We start from the raw sequence: 18,393 nt of genomic DNA on the forward strand, positions 1-18,393 counted from the left end.
CTTGGGTGCTACTAACACTTTGATGATGTTCTATATGAGAGCCTTAATCAACTCATGTCCATGAACTCTTGCCTTGGTGGATTAATTGCATGTTTTTTTTTGGGCATGCCAATGCGTTGCCAACTATCTCATCTATAGCATAGTCTTGCCATGACCTCTATAATTGAGACCAACCGAATTTGTGCATCAAACTTGGTGCATGTGCTTCAATTCAATTGCCCTTCCTCTACCAACCAAGACCTCTTGTATCTCCAATCAAAGATGTAGCCAACTAGAGGCTTTGATACCAAATGCCATGCTCCTCCAAAGGAAACCCTAATCTTACATGGAGACATGCATGTCTTTGGAAGAAGAAGACTCAAAATTGGGAAAAGATATTTGCATAGCATGATTTGCATGAACCTCTTGACTATTGTAATACCAATTAATCTTGCGGACATCCAAGTTGTGTATAGATGAGTCCACACACTAATCTCTTGCCCATTAATTACTTCCTTGTGCTGCTTGTTTCATACTGACACTCATGCTCGCTACTTGTTGTAAAGGTTAATGTGCACTCATGCCACCATGCAAATTTCTAACTTGTCCTCAAGCACTTTGCTTCATCTCTTGGCTCTGATTCATTGATCTTACCCAAAGTATTAGTTTACTAACCTTGATCCACTTAATCCTAAATGAACCAGGCAACAGCTAGTGAAATTCGGGTACATCAACCCGTTTAGCTAAGAGCTCTTTTTTAAAATTCAGTAAATCACTATTGCAATCAACACGAATTGACCTAGAAGGCGCCCATTAGAGGAAAGGGGGCAGTGTGTAAACCTCGTTAGAAAAGGCCAAAAAAGTTTTATTTGGAATTATTTGATAGAAGTCCAGCCATAAAGGACGTCAGGTAAATAATAACTCTACAGAAGTCCAGTGTGTATGAAGGCGGTACGAGCGGTTTTGTGGAGGTGAATGCGAGGAAGTTGGTCGTGTCATGGAGCTGGATTTGAGAGGCAAGCACATCTTAGCTCCGATGGTGAGAGTGGTAAGCCCCCAAGTCTTAGCTTGTTTGCCGCCTTTTCTGCCGTCGCCATTAATTTTCAAGCAAGACACCTGCGACTAGATGTGCTACAGCATCCACATGAGGCCTTACATGTATGGAAAAGCTTATTGCAATAGCTCTACAATTTGGAACATGACAATCTCTTTGCTTATCGACATTTGGATGACTTTACTGGGGCCAAATTCGCGGCCCTCCCCTCCCCTCCCCTCCCCTCCCTCCCTCCCTCCCTCTCTCCTTCCCCCCCTTGTTGTATACCTAGAAAGCCTCAACAACCTAATAGGGGGGCAGTTATTCAGATGAAAACACGTGTATAAATGACAAAATCACCCACTCTAAATACACCCTAATTGTTCCCCCCAGCCCAGCCCAGCCCAGCCCAGCCCAGCCCACCTCCCTTCCCTCCTCTCTCCCACCTACCCAAGGATGTATTTTGAGTGGGTGATTTTGTTGTTTATACATTGGTATAAATCAAAAAAAGCCTCAACAACCTAAAAAGAGGGAGGGGGAGGATCAGTTATTTAGATGAAAACACGTGTATAAACGACAAAATCACCCTCTGGAATATATCCTAATTGCAACCCAACATCCCCCCCCACCTCCCCCCCTCCCCCCCCCTCCTCCCACGCTTCTTCTCTTTCCAACACACAACAACGAAACACACACACACCCCCTCTTTCTTTCCTTTTAACCAGCACATCCTTCCCCATGCACTATAACAAAGCACAACAACGATGCCTCACATAATGCAGAGCATGTAGCTTTGTACTTAGCCTCCTTAGATGATAGTGCAATTGTAGGTCACTTCTTACAACTCGAAGGTATACACCCAGAACCAAGTGTGAAGCAATATCCTGTTACTTAGCATTGGGTGTCTGAATGATCTGCCCATTTGAGTCATCGCCCATAGCATAGGTGATGCCACACTCTTGAGTAGCTTTGATGTATGGACACTAATAGCAAAGCTGACAGCTGGCCTAGTATTCCACAAGAAAATTAAGCTATCCATGAAGTCCTTGTACAAATTCTTGTCCATCTTTAAGAGCAGAACGGACATTGGTCATCCATTTTGCAATGTCATGGGCATGGGGAAACTTGTTAGTTGACCTGCTAACATTATGAGCATAATGTGATTGCCTAAGAAATTCTAGTTTACAAATCTGACATGCGCTACTGCTTGCAGATCTTGGTGAATAAGTTAACTACAGGTTATGGGCACATTTCAAGAAGTGATAAGAGTTGACACACAGATTTGCACAAGATTGGGTGTGTGTGACACACCTATGAGTATGCAAGGCAGAGCCAGACATCAGATAGCAGCGGATAGGTAGAGTCAGACATTGCAAGTGACCTGTGGCATTGCCATGTGGTAGTGATGATGTGGCGGTGGTGACATGGCATTGATGACGTGGCAGTTAGGTACAGTTGGCTGACAACAATACTACTGGCCGACTAGGAGCATTGGTGCATATATATACGTGGGTAGACAAATTGTCATATTCATCTACTTTCCTTAGTGTTGGACTTCACAGCTAGTTCCTATGTAGGTGAAGTGCTAGCCAGAAGTGTATAGTAGGTCACAGGGCTGTGATTTGACGTCTTCATTCTCAACCACATCTTGTACTTGAATTTTAGTCAGTAGGTCACATGGCTGTGATTTGACGTCTTCATTCTCAACCACATCTTGTACTTGAATTTTAGTTGTATTACTTCTTTCTCGTACATAATAACAAAGGAGTAATTTAGGGCTCATGTGTTGTATGTGTGATTCCGCCGCACTCTTCTTTCTATATCTGTAAAACCCTAGCACATATGCGCAAGTGTTCTTTGTAGTGTAGGCCCTTTTTTGAATGGAAATGTTGGCCAAAAAATGTTCTTTATGATGGACTTGGAGACCTTTTGGTTGCTTTGAGAATCTAAAGTTGAGAAAAACAAGTGGCACAATTTTTTACTCTAGTAACATTGTTCCCAAATTCCTTGCCCTGGTTTGAAGATTTTTAAAGTTGTGTAAGCATTGGATATGTGCATGTGAAGGGCATAGAAATCCACATGTTTGGCATCAATATTGCGGTTTTTGGCTCAAGCAAGTGATGAGGAGGGAATATAATGTTTTTGATTTTGACTCTTGTAAGGTATTGGTGAATAACTTTATGCACCTTAATCAATAAATGCTATGATTTCAGGGAACTTTACCTTTTCGACTGTTGGCAGCTGATTATGGTGCTGATATTATGTATGGGGAAGAGCTCGTGGACCATAAAGTAATCAAATGCACCCGTGAAGTGAATGGTACAATGCTTTTATCATAAGGATTATGTGCTAAGCTGGTCTAGAATCACTAAATGAGGGAGTGAGCAATCAATGAAGCTGTATGCATGAGAAAGTAGCTGAGTATATTTTGGAATGTTGAATGTCTTCTGTGGGCTTAGGCACCTGTCTTCGACTACATGGCTTGTATTGGTTGGCAGATTCGGTTAGCTTGCAAACACAACTTCCTTTGCACCAAGGCAATGTTAGCAATTTTTGATACTTCCTTTGGGTCAATGGCTGCTAACACATGGGGGCTTGTGGTTGGGTTGCATAAGCAGAGACCAGACTGATGTAAATCTTGCTAGGCTGTGTAGGAGTCCTATAAGCATTGTTTTTGGCAGTGTCCTGAGTTCAATAGGTATGAGTATGCATGGAATAGGATCCACAATCCTTGTACAGAAGACTATTGGGATTTATGAGCTAATCGTGATGGAATAAAAGTGACATTATTACAAAATATGTGCTACGATAGAGATACCCTCTTTATACGGTCTTACATCCTTTGCTCGTTTCTTCTTGGCAATTTGTGTCTCTCTGGGTCTAGAATGGTTGTGGTGCCGTTTCAGACTATGGCCACTTGCTACTGTTGGGGTGTCTGGTTGCATTCTAGGCAGCATCAAACCTGATTCTAGGGAGTGTCTGTCAGAGGCCCTTCGGGCCATTCTATGTAGTTTGAATGACAAATCATTTTGCTTGGTCAGTAGTCCTCAATAATCTCTTTTCCTTGGTCTTACCTCAAGGAAAGAGTGGAAAGCTTGGAGTCTGGGGGGCTAATATAATGATTTGGGAAGTTCACTTTTCTTGTGCTTGCTGTGGAATATGATGTTTTATGATGTTAAACAATGTCGTGATAGAAGAGGAAGTTTGTTTCTAATCTACACCATATTGTCCTCCCCTCAACAGAGATGCTTGGAACGATTGATTTTATCGACAAGTCAACAAGGGAGGTTGTCTTCAGAACTTGTGAACTGGAGAAGCACCGTGTTGTGTGTCAATTTGGAACTTCAGACGCCAGAAGAGCTTTGCTTGCTTCTCAACTAGTGTAAGTAGCTTCTTCTTGTGTGAAACTTATTTTTTTAGTCATCCACTCTGCTCATGCTGCATAAGTGGTACTTTATTTAATGAGTGATGAGATGCAAGCCAGGAGATACACCTATGAGGTCAAGCAAAAGCTGGTTAAGACAGTGTACAAGTGGCTTGTCAGGAATCTCATCAACACCCGCAACTGGTTTCCTTAGCAGGTTTTTGAATCACGGACTGTAGAATTGTTGGAAGGCAGGGATGTGGGGGTGCAGGTAGGTCAAAGGCACACACAGCTTTGGCATCACCTATTGATTGAACAAGATCTTGGCCGGCTATTGTAACTCAGACTGGGCAAGAGACTCAGACCCAAGGGGCTCAGGTATTGACTCACTCTTGGTTTAGGGAGTGTTTCAAGAAGCAGCGCAATTCACAACTTGTGAGGCACTATAGTTGAGGTGGATTTTGTATGCATGGGAGCGTTAAAGATGTAACCAACCAAGTTGTAGTGCAATAAATAGAGTTGCATGGAACTGAGTTTTTCATGCTCATGTGAAGCACATTGAGGTGGAACTCACCATTGAGGAAGAGATCAACATGATTTATTGTCCTACAGTGGAGAATTGTGTTGACATCTTTACCGAGGGTCTAGAAAGGGATTTGCTAGGTAGTTCTCCGTCGGGTGGACATTGAGAGGTGCTGTTAGAAGTCAATGCTCTCACCGGGTCGTAAGGCTGCCTCCAAGAGGAGAAGTCATATGTATGCAATAGCATGTCATGTCCATATCCTCTTTGATCATATAAACTCTCTAGTTGAGGTTTCTTTCTTCATTACCCGGCTATTAGAGCGAGAGCACAACATATATGCCATTTTTTGGTATCCTTTTGTCATGTGCAAGACATGCACCAGCTGAACTTAGAGGCTAATCCTAAAGAGGCAACTGGATAAAGAAGAAAGATGAGAACCAGATTTTGGAGCAGATACTGTGTTATTGGCTGGAGTATCTTGTGGAAGGACACAGGGAGCTGTTGGCTAGGGAATATGCCTGTCGGCTGCAGCATATATTTGATTTTATTGTCCAGGAGCTGGCTGACCAGCAGTCGGCCAGTCCATGAGATATTCTCAAGCCTATATAAGGCTTATGTGCTCATCATTTTCAGCATTCAGCCCCTTGTTGGCTGGGTCATAGTACTAGGAGTTTGTTAGGTATTTTACTACCTTTTCAGGGCAGCCCATGGCTGCAAGGAGCTATGTACCTTTTTGTACCATATGAAATATTGAATTTCCAGCTCTCTCTCTCTCTACTCTCCCTTCTGTGAGCGTTTTTGCATCAGCATGTTCTAGATGGTGTTTAGGGCTGAAAGAAGCATCTCAGAGCTTCCGCATGTAACATTGGTATCAGAGCATCGTAACATTGGTATTAGAGCATCAGGCTCAGCAAGGCTACACACTGATTCAGCCCCATATGAAGGTGTACAGGTACAAGGTACAAGAAAGTGCACAAGTACGAGGCCCAAGGCAAGGAACACAAGACAGGGAAGAGCTCCTAGGAGGTTGGTTGGTGGTGTTCCACAAAGCCCAAAGGGGATAGAAGTCCTGAGTCAGGAAAGGCTTTCAGGCAACGGTTCCAAGGGAGGATGATCCTCCAAGGGGTGGAGTGAGTGCCAGGCTCATTTCTCAGGAATGAAGACCAAGATGGTGTTCAGAGACAGGGTAGGAACATATTGGGGACTGGATGGAACAGATGCATAGATCTTCTTCAGAGTTAGAGTGGATTTGGATACTGGGCCGGGTATTCAATGAAAAGGTTGCCAGAGTAGGAAGGATGACAGAGGGACTCCAGGAATAGAATGGGATGATGACAGTCATCCAAGAAGCAGATTGGAATCCCGTCATCAAGTTTAGCAGAGGGGGATGTCATGTGCAAGACATGCACCAGCTGAACTCAGAGGCTAATCCTAAAGAGGCAACAGGATAAAGAAGAAAGATGGGAACCAAATTTTGGAGCAGATATTGTGTTATTGGCTGGAGTTCTCAAGCCTATATAAGGCTTATGTGCTCATTGTTTTCAGCATTCTGTCCCTTGTTGGCTGGATTATAGTACTAGGATTTTGTTAGGTATTTTACTACCTTTTCAGGGCAGCCCATGGCTGCAAGGAGCTATGTACCTTTTTGTACCATATGAAATACTGAATTTCCAGCTCTCTCTCTCTCTCTCTCTCTCTCTCTCTCTCTCTCTCTCTCTCCCTTCTGTCTGCGTTTTTGCATCAACATGTTCTAGATGGCGTTTAGGGCCGAAAGAAGAATCTCAGAGCTTCCGCATGTAACACCTTTGATTATTATGTTCTCAAGTCTCTACGAATAACACAATGGTTGCCTCATGTATGATCTTCTCAAGGTTCATTCCCTTATTCCCCCTTGCACAGTTCCAAGGCATATGTGTAGCAATTGTTGTGTAACATGCAGCGGAAGTATTCGTAATTGAGGATCGTGCCACACAAATGCTTACACCGTCTTCTGTATCCTGAGTTTCACGAGTTTAGCAATCCACTTTAAAACTACAAACTTTAAGAGATTTGAGAGAGAGAGAAAGAGAGATGGAAAGTGTACACCATATGGGGTCCCGAGTTACCCATTGAAGGGCCCCCTATCCCGTTACCGGAATAGTATTTGCTTTATTTCTTTGAAGAGATTGACGGTGGACTGACGATAAGCCAAACGCAAGATCTAGAAAGACCAAGAGTCGGGCTGAACTGTACACGGCTATAGAAGCACCAATGATGTCCAATCTCAAGCCTATGCACTCTTCCCAATGGAATGCGGGAGGAAGGCTGCAAATCTGAGGGCTGAGATAGGGGCTGTTTGGGACTGTTCTAGGCTATGTATGAATGCTGAAAATGAATGAATGCATGTGGGTTACCTTGATCGGATGGCTGTAGCAAAACGATGAAGAGATCAATGCTGAAAACTGGTTGTATGCAGAAAACGCACGGTTCACTGATGGCTGAAAGTTGTGGACTGCTGTGTTTTGCTGATGGAGGGCTGGATGCTCATGCGTTGATGCTCTTGGGACTGTAGGATGAAACGCTTCTCCAAAACGCTGAAGGCTGATGTGATCTATGGACTGAAACGCTGAAGCGCTTGATGCTGATTGCTGAGATGATATGAATGAACAAAGCAAGCCTATTTATACTACTCTGAGGGTTGGTCGGTTGGCACTTAATGCTGGCCGATTGGACACTAAATGCTACACGACTTGCATATGATGGATAAATGGTATTAAATGTTGGAAATTATGGAAAAATGCCAGATAAATACTAATAAATATCCTAAGGATACTAGATGCTATTTCAAGGCTTCTGCAATGATCTATATGCAATGGATGAATGATATGCAATATGTAGAGTGCTTTCTAATGCAAACCCTAAGGTTTCTACTGACTCTACATGCATGAATGAATCTCTTCAAGTGGGTTAAGGGACTTGACTAACTGACTGACTCGCTATGGCTGAGGAATGACCTACGTAGCTTGTGCCTGACTTATCCTGGACTGAGGATTACAATGGGGTCACGGCGTACGACAATTATCATCCTAAAAAGGTACTAATAATCTACAATTTTGCACTGATGATGATGAGCCAGCTTGTCACCATGCACTACAGTGCAGAGTGCATATGACATGCTGTGCGCTACCGCCTGTGTGTTCCTATATGGGAGCAAGTGTTTTGTTGGCTTCTGCTTTGCAATTTTTCGTGCTTCAAATTGTTTCTTTTGTGAGCTTTGGTGTTATGTGTGATGTCTTTCCCAATGCATAACTGGGTGTCTTTCAAGTATTCTCTTCCTGCTTAGCAGGATCTATGCTGTGAACTCTCTCACTTTGAAGTTGGCTGACCCTATATGCATACTCCCTGTTAGATAGATTTTGTCCTTGAGTTTCTGCCGCATGCTTTGTGCAAGTGTGGTTGCTTCACATGCCACTTTTAGTAGATATGAGAATGCTGAAATATAAAGACTAGAACCGGGAGCAACTACATTTGCGTGATCTCTCAATCTCTCTCACGCGCGAACATGCCCACACCCGGACGTGCACCCCCCTACCTTGCTGCTCGGAAGGCTTAGGACTGAGAAGGGGTTAGATGCATAAATGACTCTTTGTCACATGTTTTGCTTATTTGGTGGGCATCTGGTTTGGGCGTGAGCATTTTGTCTAGATCACATGAGTGGTTGTCACGTGCATCCCGCACTTGGATGCCACGTAGACATATTTGTACAGAAGGTGCAGGACCTGGGATGGAAAACTGGTCCCATGTGAGCCCAGTCCAGGATGAGTCAGCCAGGGTTCCATTCCAGTCGTCCGAGGTCAGGTGTGCATTGTCCTGCACATGCGTCCAAGGTCAGGTGTGCATTGTCCTGCACATGAAACAGTGCCAGTCCACGCTGTGAGTCTCCATTTGGAATGATGTCAATGGTTCTCTGTATCTGGTATGTTACAGGATGCCAGATTAGTGTGTAGATAGTTAGGGTTTGCATATAGGAAAGGGGCCAGCCCATAGGGCTACCCCAAGGACATATGTGGGCATGGGGAAGGTGTAGAACCACCCCCATAGGGGCCAGGAAGGCCTTGGATGTACCCACCAGCCATGGGATGGCCATGGAGGGGCTGTCTAGGGCTGTAGACAGCCCTAGGGCTCCTAAACAGGTGGCCGACTGGTTACACAGCTCTTAGGGACTGTAGACCAGGTGGGGGTGCAGCCCACATAGGCTGTCCAGCAGCCAGATCTGAGGTGCATGGTGGCCAGCATTTATTTTAGTCATGGGCAGCATTTTTTAGCATTTAATGCTGTATTTTCTAGTCATGGAGCATTTTAAGGACAGCCGACTGCTGTAGAACTAGCCGACTGGATGTCCTGAAGGGTATAAATACCAAAGCCACGAATCAGTTCATTTATCTCATAATTCACCAAGTGCTGAAGCTGATCAAAGGGCTAGGACAACCAAGAACAAGCTAACGTAGAAGGGGTGAAGGATTGAAAGTCAAGGACAGAGATCCATCTTAGCCAAGAAGGTTTATGTTCAATCTTTTATTTTAGTTTTGCATCATTCTAATAAAAGCAAATACACCATTCGTGGTGGGGGCCCTACAGAAGGTATTCGGGACCCAATACTGTGTCCTCTTCTCTCTCTCTCTCTCTCTCTCTCTCTCTCTATTTTTCTACACATCTACATTCAGTTTTGTGCGTTAATTTCGTCGCGACAAGTGTGCTATTTTTTTGAGCATTGAAGTTACCGATCTCCCCCGAAGCTTCCACATGATACAGTGGTATCAGAGCCTACTTCAAGTGTAAAGATTCAGCAAGAAACCATAAAATTTTTTCTCGCTCGTGTGGTTGGTTTTCAGACTCCGGTGGACCACCCCTTCGGAAGGACTCCTGTCCCTTGAAGGACGGTTGGTTTTCAGCCTTTGGAAATTTGCCGCACACATAGTGGATGGTCAGATTCCGCTCCGGAAGGGAAGTGCATTTTCTTGCTATGACAAGCTTCAACGACGAGAGAGACCAAGAACCTTGGGACCAAAGTGCACTAGGCAACCCAGCCAGGGCATGAGGCATGAGTGTTATAGAGATGTTCCAACAGATGATGCGAGCAATCACAGACGAGACTACCAAGTTGGAAGAGCAAAAGGCGCAGATCCTGGCTTTGGAAGAGCGCACCCATTCTCCAGCGCCGCGTTTTCCATCTCCTCCTCCCTCTCCTTCTGTATCCCAGATTCTAGATTCTCTACACAGAGACCATCTCGCAGGGTCACGACTGCAGCTGAGTTCTATGCTTGAGTTGCAGATGCGTGCATTGGAGATCCAACAACGTGAAGACGAAGCCATGCGACACGTGGAACATGAGTGTTACCTTGCAGCTTTGGACACTAGATTGACACGAGCGGCGTCCTCGAATCATTTTTCCAAGAAAATGAACTTCAGTAAGTATAATGGTAAACTCGACCCCATAAGTCTTTATTCATGGTTGCATCAGTTTGAAGCTTACTTTGCCGCAGTTAGGAAGGACGATACTGACAGAGTGATCTTAGCCAGTTGGTACTTGGAAGGTGAGGCCATTCCTTGGTAGACCCAATGGGCTCATGCCCACACCAAATTAGGTATGGCAGCTTATGTGTGGGACGAGTTTATCCGCGACCTTAAGCGGCGGTTTCTACCGCCCCATTACCTTGAGCGACTTGAAGACGAGTGGAAATTTTTGTATGGTCTTGACACGCAAATCCAGTGGGAGGTACGTATGTTTAGGCCAGCCACCTTTGAAGACACACTCTCGCTTGCGCAGAGTGCTGAAATGAAGCATAATGGTGGCAAGCCCAAGACTTTCCAGCCGGCTACTCCCAAGGCTACCGCCTTGGGGGAAAAAGGCCAGAACTAGACGGGGTCTTTCCCAGGACATAGCACGGGAGCCCGTGGCTCCAAGAACTCGAACAATGCGTCCAAGCTTACTCCAGAGCAGAAAGCGGAGGCAGCCAAGGCGGGTGGCAAGTTGAGTGCTGAGGAGATTTCTCAGTACAAGAAGGAGGGTAGGTGTTTCTTTTGTCATACAAAAGGCTACACTTCTCGGGAATGTCCTAAGAAGACTACCACTCCAAAGACCGCCGCCTCAGCCTCCATAGCTTTCGTGGTGAGCCCAGCTTCCACACAGACCCCAGTGCTGTCCCTAGTTCTTCAAATCCCAATGCTTCAGTTGGAGCAATCATTAGTAGAAGGGTGCCCATGACCAGGAGTATGAGCGCAACAAATTGGTCAAGACCTTTGGCTACATAGGTGGCCAGAGAGTCGTTGTCTTGTTTGACAGCGATAGCATGGAGGACGTGGTCACGGAACAGGCCGCTTGGGGTGCCTGTTTCGTCTCGACTTCGGTGGACAAACAAGTTGAGGGTTTTAGCACAGGCATGACAATGAGCATCAAGTATGAAGCTCAAGGTGCTAAATTGGTTATTCAGGGCATAGAGTTTGTGCGTGATTTTATGGTTGTCCTCTTGTAGGAGCAGACATAATATTGGGCATTGAGTGGTTTCACAAGTTTCTTCCTGATGTCAAGTGGGACAAGCACACTTTCTAGATTAATCGGAATGTGTCAAACGCCCCAGTAACCATTAGGCGTGAGCTAGGAATCCCAAACTTTTTGCTCATAAGCCACTTTTACAGGCTAAGCGAGCAATTAGGAAAGGCGCACATTGTGCGATGATTTACATCCAGACTGCCCAGACGGTGGCCAATGCTTTTGAGAAGTATGTGGCTCTCCATGAAAAGTTCCAGAAGATTTTTCTTCGGGACAATCTCCCTCCCCAGCTCCCCCCGTCCAGACCGGAGGACTACAAGATTGATCTCCTCCCAGGCTTGAAACCCCCGAGCAAGTTTCCATATCACCTTTCCAAGGCAATGGAATCGGAGTTGGACCGCCAACTCGAAGAATTGTTGCAATCTGGCTTTATCCGTCCCAGCGTATCGCCATTTGCAGCACCGATCCTGTTTGTCAAGAAGAAAGATGGGTCTTCTCGTTTGTGTGTCGATTATCGTGCATTCAATAAGCTGACTATCAAGAGTAGATTCCCGATGCCTCGAATAGATTATATTCTCGAGAGGCTGAACGGGGCTAAGGTGTTCTCGAAACTCGATTTAAAGAGTGGGTATGAAACTGGCCTTCAGAAACTTGATGAGCGGTGAAACAAACACTCGCACACAAAACACTTCAACACCTTTGAGGACCTAGAAAAGGAAAACAAAGAGGGGGAGCTAGAGTGCTCCTGCAAACAGTACACGGACACCGATTGGCCCCAAAATGCAGTGGCGCCCCTTGTGGTATTTCTTAATTGATTATAAGAGAGCTTTGATTACAATAAGGCTGGAAAACTCAGCCATCATAGTAGAACTCGTTAAGCCTGCAAAGACCCTGCCATGGCTTCTTGTCCACTCGGCATCCACAAACAAATCTAGCCATTGTTCACATTGAAAGACTTTCTCACCTGAGTCTTGCATACAGAAGCTTTCTCCCACGATCAGGGCTGCCACAACTACCCATAGTCTCTCACCCTATGAGCAGCACACATCCCGATACGTCCAGTGCTCCTATCTCATAGCAAAGACTCTAATCTGTATCCACCTGAAACCAAAGACCTGTATCCCATAAACCATAGGCCTGTTTCCAGGAATTTGTACTTGAGATACAGCACCTTTGTATCTGTGTCCTCGGGAGGGTCGCTGGCTAAATAGACCATTAAAAGTGCTGAGGAACAACCACTCTTGCGGACCCACGGTTTTACTTGAAGAGCTGAAAGGGTTGGTGTAGAAGGTTGATCTCTGATTCCTTCGAAAGCCACAAGCATATCATTTTGAGCAAATTGTATAGAATGGTTCCGGAAACTGATCAGGGGATCATATTGATACAACCATTCTTGACCAAGGATCATATCATAATGTGCCAAATTCATGACTTGGAAATCCAATTTGTCACGATAGTGCTGAATTCGAAAGGAGAGGTGTTTGGCAATGGTGTTACACGAGGATGTCGAACCATCGACAAGCTCTACTTCATAAACAACACTACTTGGAGAAGTCCGAATCTTCAATCTCTGAGTCAAGGTGGTTCCCACAAAATTATGAGAACACCCACTGTCAATGAGCACCTGAATAGGGTGACTGGAAATAGAACCTTGAAGAACCAAAACCTGAGTAGACCGCTGAGGCAATGGTGAAGAGGCAGGTTGTGTTGTAGCAGTAGCGGTAATTACTGAAGCATGTGCAATAGCATGGTGATTAACTGCACGCTTTCCTTTGTCAGCAATTAGGGTTTCTCCGCAGAAATGGGGGGTTCAACATTAGAATTCTGTCGATGGGTTGGTCTTTTGGGGCACTCAAACCAACGATGAGGTCCATTACAAATTGTGCACAATCCGGTCTTTTGTTGATCCCGTCCAGAAGGAACAGTAGAAGGACGAGGATTGCGAGATTGGTCACGTCCCTTGGTCCTATCCACGATCCGAACTGCGTGGTTGGAAGGAGTTAGGACGTCGGAACCGAAAAGAGGACGATCCTTCTGATCGGCAAGGTTGTTGAGAATTATTCCATTGAGGATTAGGCCGGGAGTTAGAAGAGCCAGATGACTCTTTGCGACTGTCTCGGCTCATACGAGATCCATTGGCTTTCTGAAAGTCATTAGCTCGACCGGAAGAGGCCGAGAATTTCTGGACATCGGCACGCAGTGTGGGGTTAAGCCCTTCAACGAAGGCATGAAGTTCGTTCGCTGGGGACAAAGAATCAATCTCCAGTATCAAGTTGGTGAACTGGGAGATATAAGAGGCCAAGGAACCAGTTTGGTCCAAATGGCGTAAGCGAGTACGGGCTTGGAAATCCGCATTGGCAGGTATGAACTGCTTACGGAGGACCCTTCTCGAATTTTTCCCACGTTGTAACCATTTTGCTAGAGTGTAACCATTTTGCTAGAGTGCTGTCATCGTTGCCACCATAATAAAGCAGTGTCTTTGAGGAGGGATACCGCAAAAATCACCTTTTTGGAATCAGAAAGGGTCATGGATTCAAAGTATAACTGCAGTTTGTAGAGCCAGTGCGCTTCTTGCGCTGACCACCATAAGAGTCAAGGGTTTTAATTTCCAATTTCTTTGTTTTACTGGCTTGTAAAAGACGATAAAGAGTTTTAAGGTCGTCGCCTTCTACCTCGGAAGGAATGACGTCTTCGTCTGATGGTACTGTTGCTGAAACATTTGCTGCTGGTACAGAACTTGTGTTGGAGTGGCGATCCGTGTGAAGCTGCTGGATCTGAGTGGCCAAGGATGCCATAGACTCCTGGAGTTGCTGTTGGAACTATTGTTGGAGTTGCTGTAAAGCTAACTGCCATTCCGGAGGGGCTGGTATGTCTACAGGTTCTGCCATGAGAGGAGATGTTTTTTTTTTTTTCCGAGAAAACCTGTAGTGCCAACGGGGGGATTCCGTGTGTAAGGTGTAGAAGGGGCCACAGCGCCAAGTGGTGTGAAAGGCCTGGCGCCGTAAGATCGCCTCATCCGAGTCTCCCCGGATGCGGTCGTATTGTCCTCGCAGGGTGTGGATCAACTCCTGCCAAATCCCCCGTACAGTCTCTGCTGGTGGCTCCAATCTCCCCTCAAAGGCCGTAAAGCACCGAGCCCTCTAGGTGAACCAGATGGTGAGGCTGCTAAGGAGCTCCCATCGTAAATCCCTCTCCTGTGTCCAGCTGGCGGACGAGAAATCCGGTGCCAGAACCAGGCGAGGCTGGCCCCTAATAAATCTGATGGCCTGACTGCGCTGCTCCATCTCATAGCCTATAGCAGGCCCTGACGAAGTCGACCAAGCAGCGGCACCCCACGTAAACATACCCTCTGGAGAGAGGGGGGCCAGAATACGCAGCATCCGCAGCCAAATCTGCTGCGCCTGAGGGCAATCCCAAAGGCAATGTCTCTGTGTCTCCATAGGGTGACCGCATCGGACGTAGGCCGTCGGAAGACCGCTGTAAACAAGCCAAGTGCCAACTACTGAGCCCCAATATGCCACTTCCGAGAAGCGGCGGCCACTACCCGAATCCTCTGAAAGGTGCACTCTGCAACCAAAGGCGACTCCACCACTCTCTGGAGTCTGCCCTCACCCTGAATCTCATAGTAGAGGCAACTGCCATCCTCAGTGCAAGCTCTGACAGCAATCAGGATCTCCAACTGTGTAAAGGCTCCCATCCACTCTGACAGCAATCAGGATCTCCAACTGTGTAAAGGCTCCCATCCACCGTGGGGCCACTGGCTCGAGAGGCGTGAACCACTCCTCTGTGAGTGCCTCCTGAATATCATCCCTCATAATCAACCCCCCTCTGAAGTGACTCAGCCTCTCCACCTGGATCTCCTCTGGTAGACTGCAGAAGGCCTGCCAGTCTCCAAAACTACGAGCTGGGCCTGCCGCTAAAGGCCCCCAGGCTAGACGAGGCCGAGAACCCAGCATATGACCCTGCTCTGTGTGAACCGCTGGGCTCCAGATGAGCGGCTGTTTGGCCCGCTCCTCAACACAAGAAGGAGGTCGTTGAGAGAGCCCCGGTCTCAGCAGCTCCCAAGCTCTCAGGATACTCAAAGCAAATCTGTCCTCCCATCCTCTACTGAGGCCTGTCCTCCTCATCTCTATGAAGATCCAGCGAATCTCTGGTGCCCAAGTGCCCCCTGCTGGGGGCGCCCGAGCCTGCAGCCGCTGCAAGAGGAGCTCTTTCCAAGGCTCAGCGCCTGGAAGCAACCCCCGAACGATAAGCTTCCCCAATAAGGCTCTACTCTGATCGACTGGATCTATAATGCCCAAACCTCCCTGAGCCAGCGGAAGTGTAATAACTGCCCATGCAACCTTTGCCCGAGCTGGCTGACCGTCCCGCCCAGACCACAGAAAGTTCCTGATCAGCCTCTGTACCTGGCTGATGCAAGAGCTCGAGAAGATCCAGCAAGACGTAATGTACCACATGGTGGCTAACAGCACCTGATTTGCCACCACCACCCTCCCAGCCAAGGATAGTCGAGCTGTACTCCAATACAAAAGCTTCTTCCGAATGCTCAGAAGAAGCGGGGCAATCTGCTGCTTAGGTGACAAATCTAGGCCAATCTGGCATCCCAAATACCGCACTGCTGTGCCTGGAGGAATCCATCTAAAACCGGGGTCCGGGCTCCATGCCGGAGTGGGAGCACTACTAATCCAAAAGGCCACTGTCTTGCGCCAATTGATCAATGCTCCCAAAGTTGCACTAAAAACCTGGAGCGACTGCTCTGCGCAAAGAAGATTGGCCTCTTGGCCATGCAAAAATAAGCCCGTGTCGTCTGCAAACTCGGCATCAAGCAGGTCCTCCCCCTGGACTGGGAGCTGAAGTCCTCTCAACCCAACCTCCTCTGCCGTCGAATACATGCTCATAGCCTCCGCAAAGAAGAGAAAAAAAAAAGGGGCGAGGGGACACCCCTGACGGACTGATCTGGTCAGCTCAAAACTCGGCCCCCGTCCTCCTGCAATCAACACCTGGCTGCGAGCTGTGGAATACAGAGCCGCCACCCCTCTGATCCATCCTGGCTCAAAGCCCAGGCGAAGCATAGTGCCCTCTAAGAAACCCCAATCGACTCTAGCGTATGGCTTCTCAAATTCGAGAAGCATCACGACCAAGTCCTCGCCAAGAAATCTAGCTCGGGCCGTCGCCTCCCAGAAAGTAAAGATGTTGTCAAGGATACTGCGCTCCTTGACAAATCCTGTCTGAGTAGCATGAATCAACTCCCCCAGGAAAGGCTGGATCCTCAAACTCAAGGCCTTTGCTAAGACCTTGTAGACAGTATTGAGGATAGTAATAGGCCTCCAATGCCGAATATCATCTGAAACTCCCTCCCCCTTGGGGATAAGACAGATCAAGCCCTCTGAAAAGCTCTACGGCATCACCCCAGTGTCCAAAACATGCTGAAAGCCCCTGCGGAGGCCTGGCCCCAAAAGGTCCCAATAGCGCATAAAAAAGGCCGGCGTCAGTCCGTCCTCCCCTAGGAAACTATGTCGCGGCAGGACCCTCAAGGCCTTGGCAAGCTCAATCTCTGACAGAGGCACACCTAGAACTGAACGCATACGGTCTGTGACCCTCCTCTGCACATGGGCCCACACAGTCTGTCTGCAAACATCTCGATCCTTAGTGGCTGGCTCCGCTGAAAGCAGGTCTCTATAGAATGCAGTGGCAATGGCTCTGATCTCCCCGAGCTCAGTAGCTACCGATCCATCCGGTCTACCAAGCTGGCGGACTCCTACTCGCGCATGACGGGGTCCAGTGACCTCAAAAAACTCTCCAGTCACTCTATCACCAAGCTGCGTCCACTGAGAGGCCTGACGACGATAGTAAAACTCATGTCTTTGCTCCTCTACCTCTCGAACCTCCTGGCATGCCTGGCTCAGCTGGGACGCCACCCACTCACATGCAGGCTGCTGCTCCTGAAGGCGCTGTAGCGAAGCAAGGCTGCGTCTCAGCCGATGCTCCTGCTCGCAAATCTCTCCCAGCCGTGTCAAAGCTGCAGTGTGCAGAAAAGAGCTAAGATCGATGAGTCCCTGGGCACACTGGCCCGCTGCATCCTGGTCAGAGCACTGACTATCATGCCAGATCCTCTCAATGTCCTCACCGAGACTAGGATCTGTAAGTACCCTCTCTGGGATCCTCAACTGCAAGCTGGGCTCCCGTGTCCTCTCCTCCAATGTCAAGATAACTGGCGCATGATCTGAAAATGAGGTGCCAGCGAGAATGCCGACGGAGCCCCCTCGCTCCCCTAACCAGTCGCCCACATAAAAGCGATCAATACGGGATAGATTAGTCCCTCCCTGCCGGCGATCCGACCGAGAGAAACTAAGACTGTCCTGAGACCGTGAGAAAGCCCCATGCTGCCATGCATCAGTGATCCTCAGTGACATGCAAAACCGGTCCCAAGCTGCAAGCTCCGTGCCGTGCACTGTAACATGACTGCCTCCCACCCTATCTGCCGGGTCCTCAAGCATGTTGAAGTCTCTCCCGACACACCAATGTGCGGCCTCTGGCAATGCATCCGTAACCTGGGTTCAGAACTCTGCTCTGGCACTAGCATGATTGGGGGTGCATAGACGTTGAGCACGCCCAATAGCTCATCATGCATCCTCAGAATGACATACTGTGCTCTACCAGGCACAATGATCCCTCGATCCACAATGGCCTGCCGCCATACATCTGCAATGACCATGCATACTCCTCCCTCTCCACCTAAAGGACCAAACCCTGCAGACCAAAAAGTGTCCCATCTACCAGGCATCACCGAACCATATCTCCGGATCCTGCTCTCACCCAAGTGGTGCTCCTGCATCATCAAAATATCAATGCTGCCACCAACCAGGCATCTCTGAAGCTCCTGCCTCAAGCAACCACGATAGCGTATAAAATGTGCTCCGCCAAGGCCCTATACATTCCATGAGATTATCCTCATGGATGCCCTG

The 18,393-nt window shown here is 47.4% G+C and overlaps 1 protein-coding gene across 5 annotated transcripts in view; it reads left to right on the top strand.

The window, feature by feature from the left end:
- Positions 1-869: 869 nt before the first annotated feature.
- LOC147639996 (Aldolase-type TIM barrel family protein) overlaps positions 870-18,393 on the top strand; it is a 47,253-nt gene continuing 29,729 nt past the window's right edge. For 4 of the 5 annotated variants that reach the window (XM_086776086.1, XM_086776079.1, XM_086776094.1 and 1 more), the window contains exons 1-3: positions 870-1,027; positions 3,226-3,331; positions 4,256-4,394. In XM_086776086.1, coding sequence (XP_086632212.1) covers positions 977-1,027; positions 3,226-3,331; positions 4,256-4,394 — 296 coding nt within the window. In that variant the 5' untranslated portion in view covers positions 870-976. The remainder of the gene's footprint in view (positions 1,028-3,225; positions 3,332-4,255; positions 4,395-18,393) is intronic. The other variant, XM_086776112.1, reaches the window with a different exon arrangement.

The sequence above is a fragment of the Cibotium barometz genome, chromosome 3, assembly GCF_041138505.1.
Source record: "Cibotium barometz isolate CiBa-2024 chromosome 3, ASM4113850v1, whole genome shotgun sequence".
NCBI classification, from domain to species: Eukaryota; Viridiplantae; Streptophyta; class Polypodiopsida; order Cyatheales; family Cibotiaceae; genus Cibotium; species Cibotium barometz.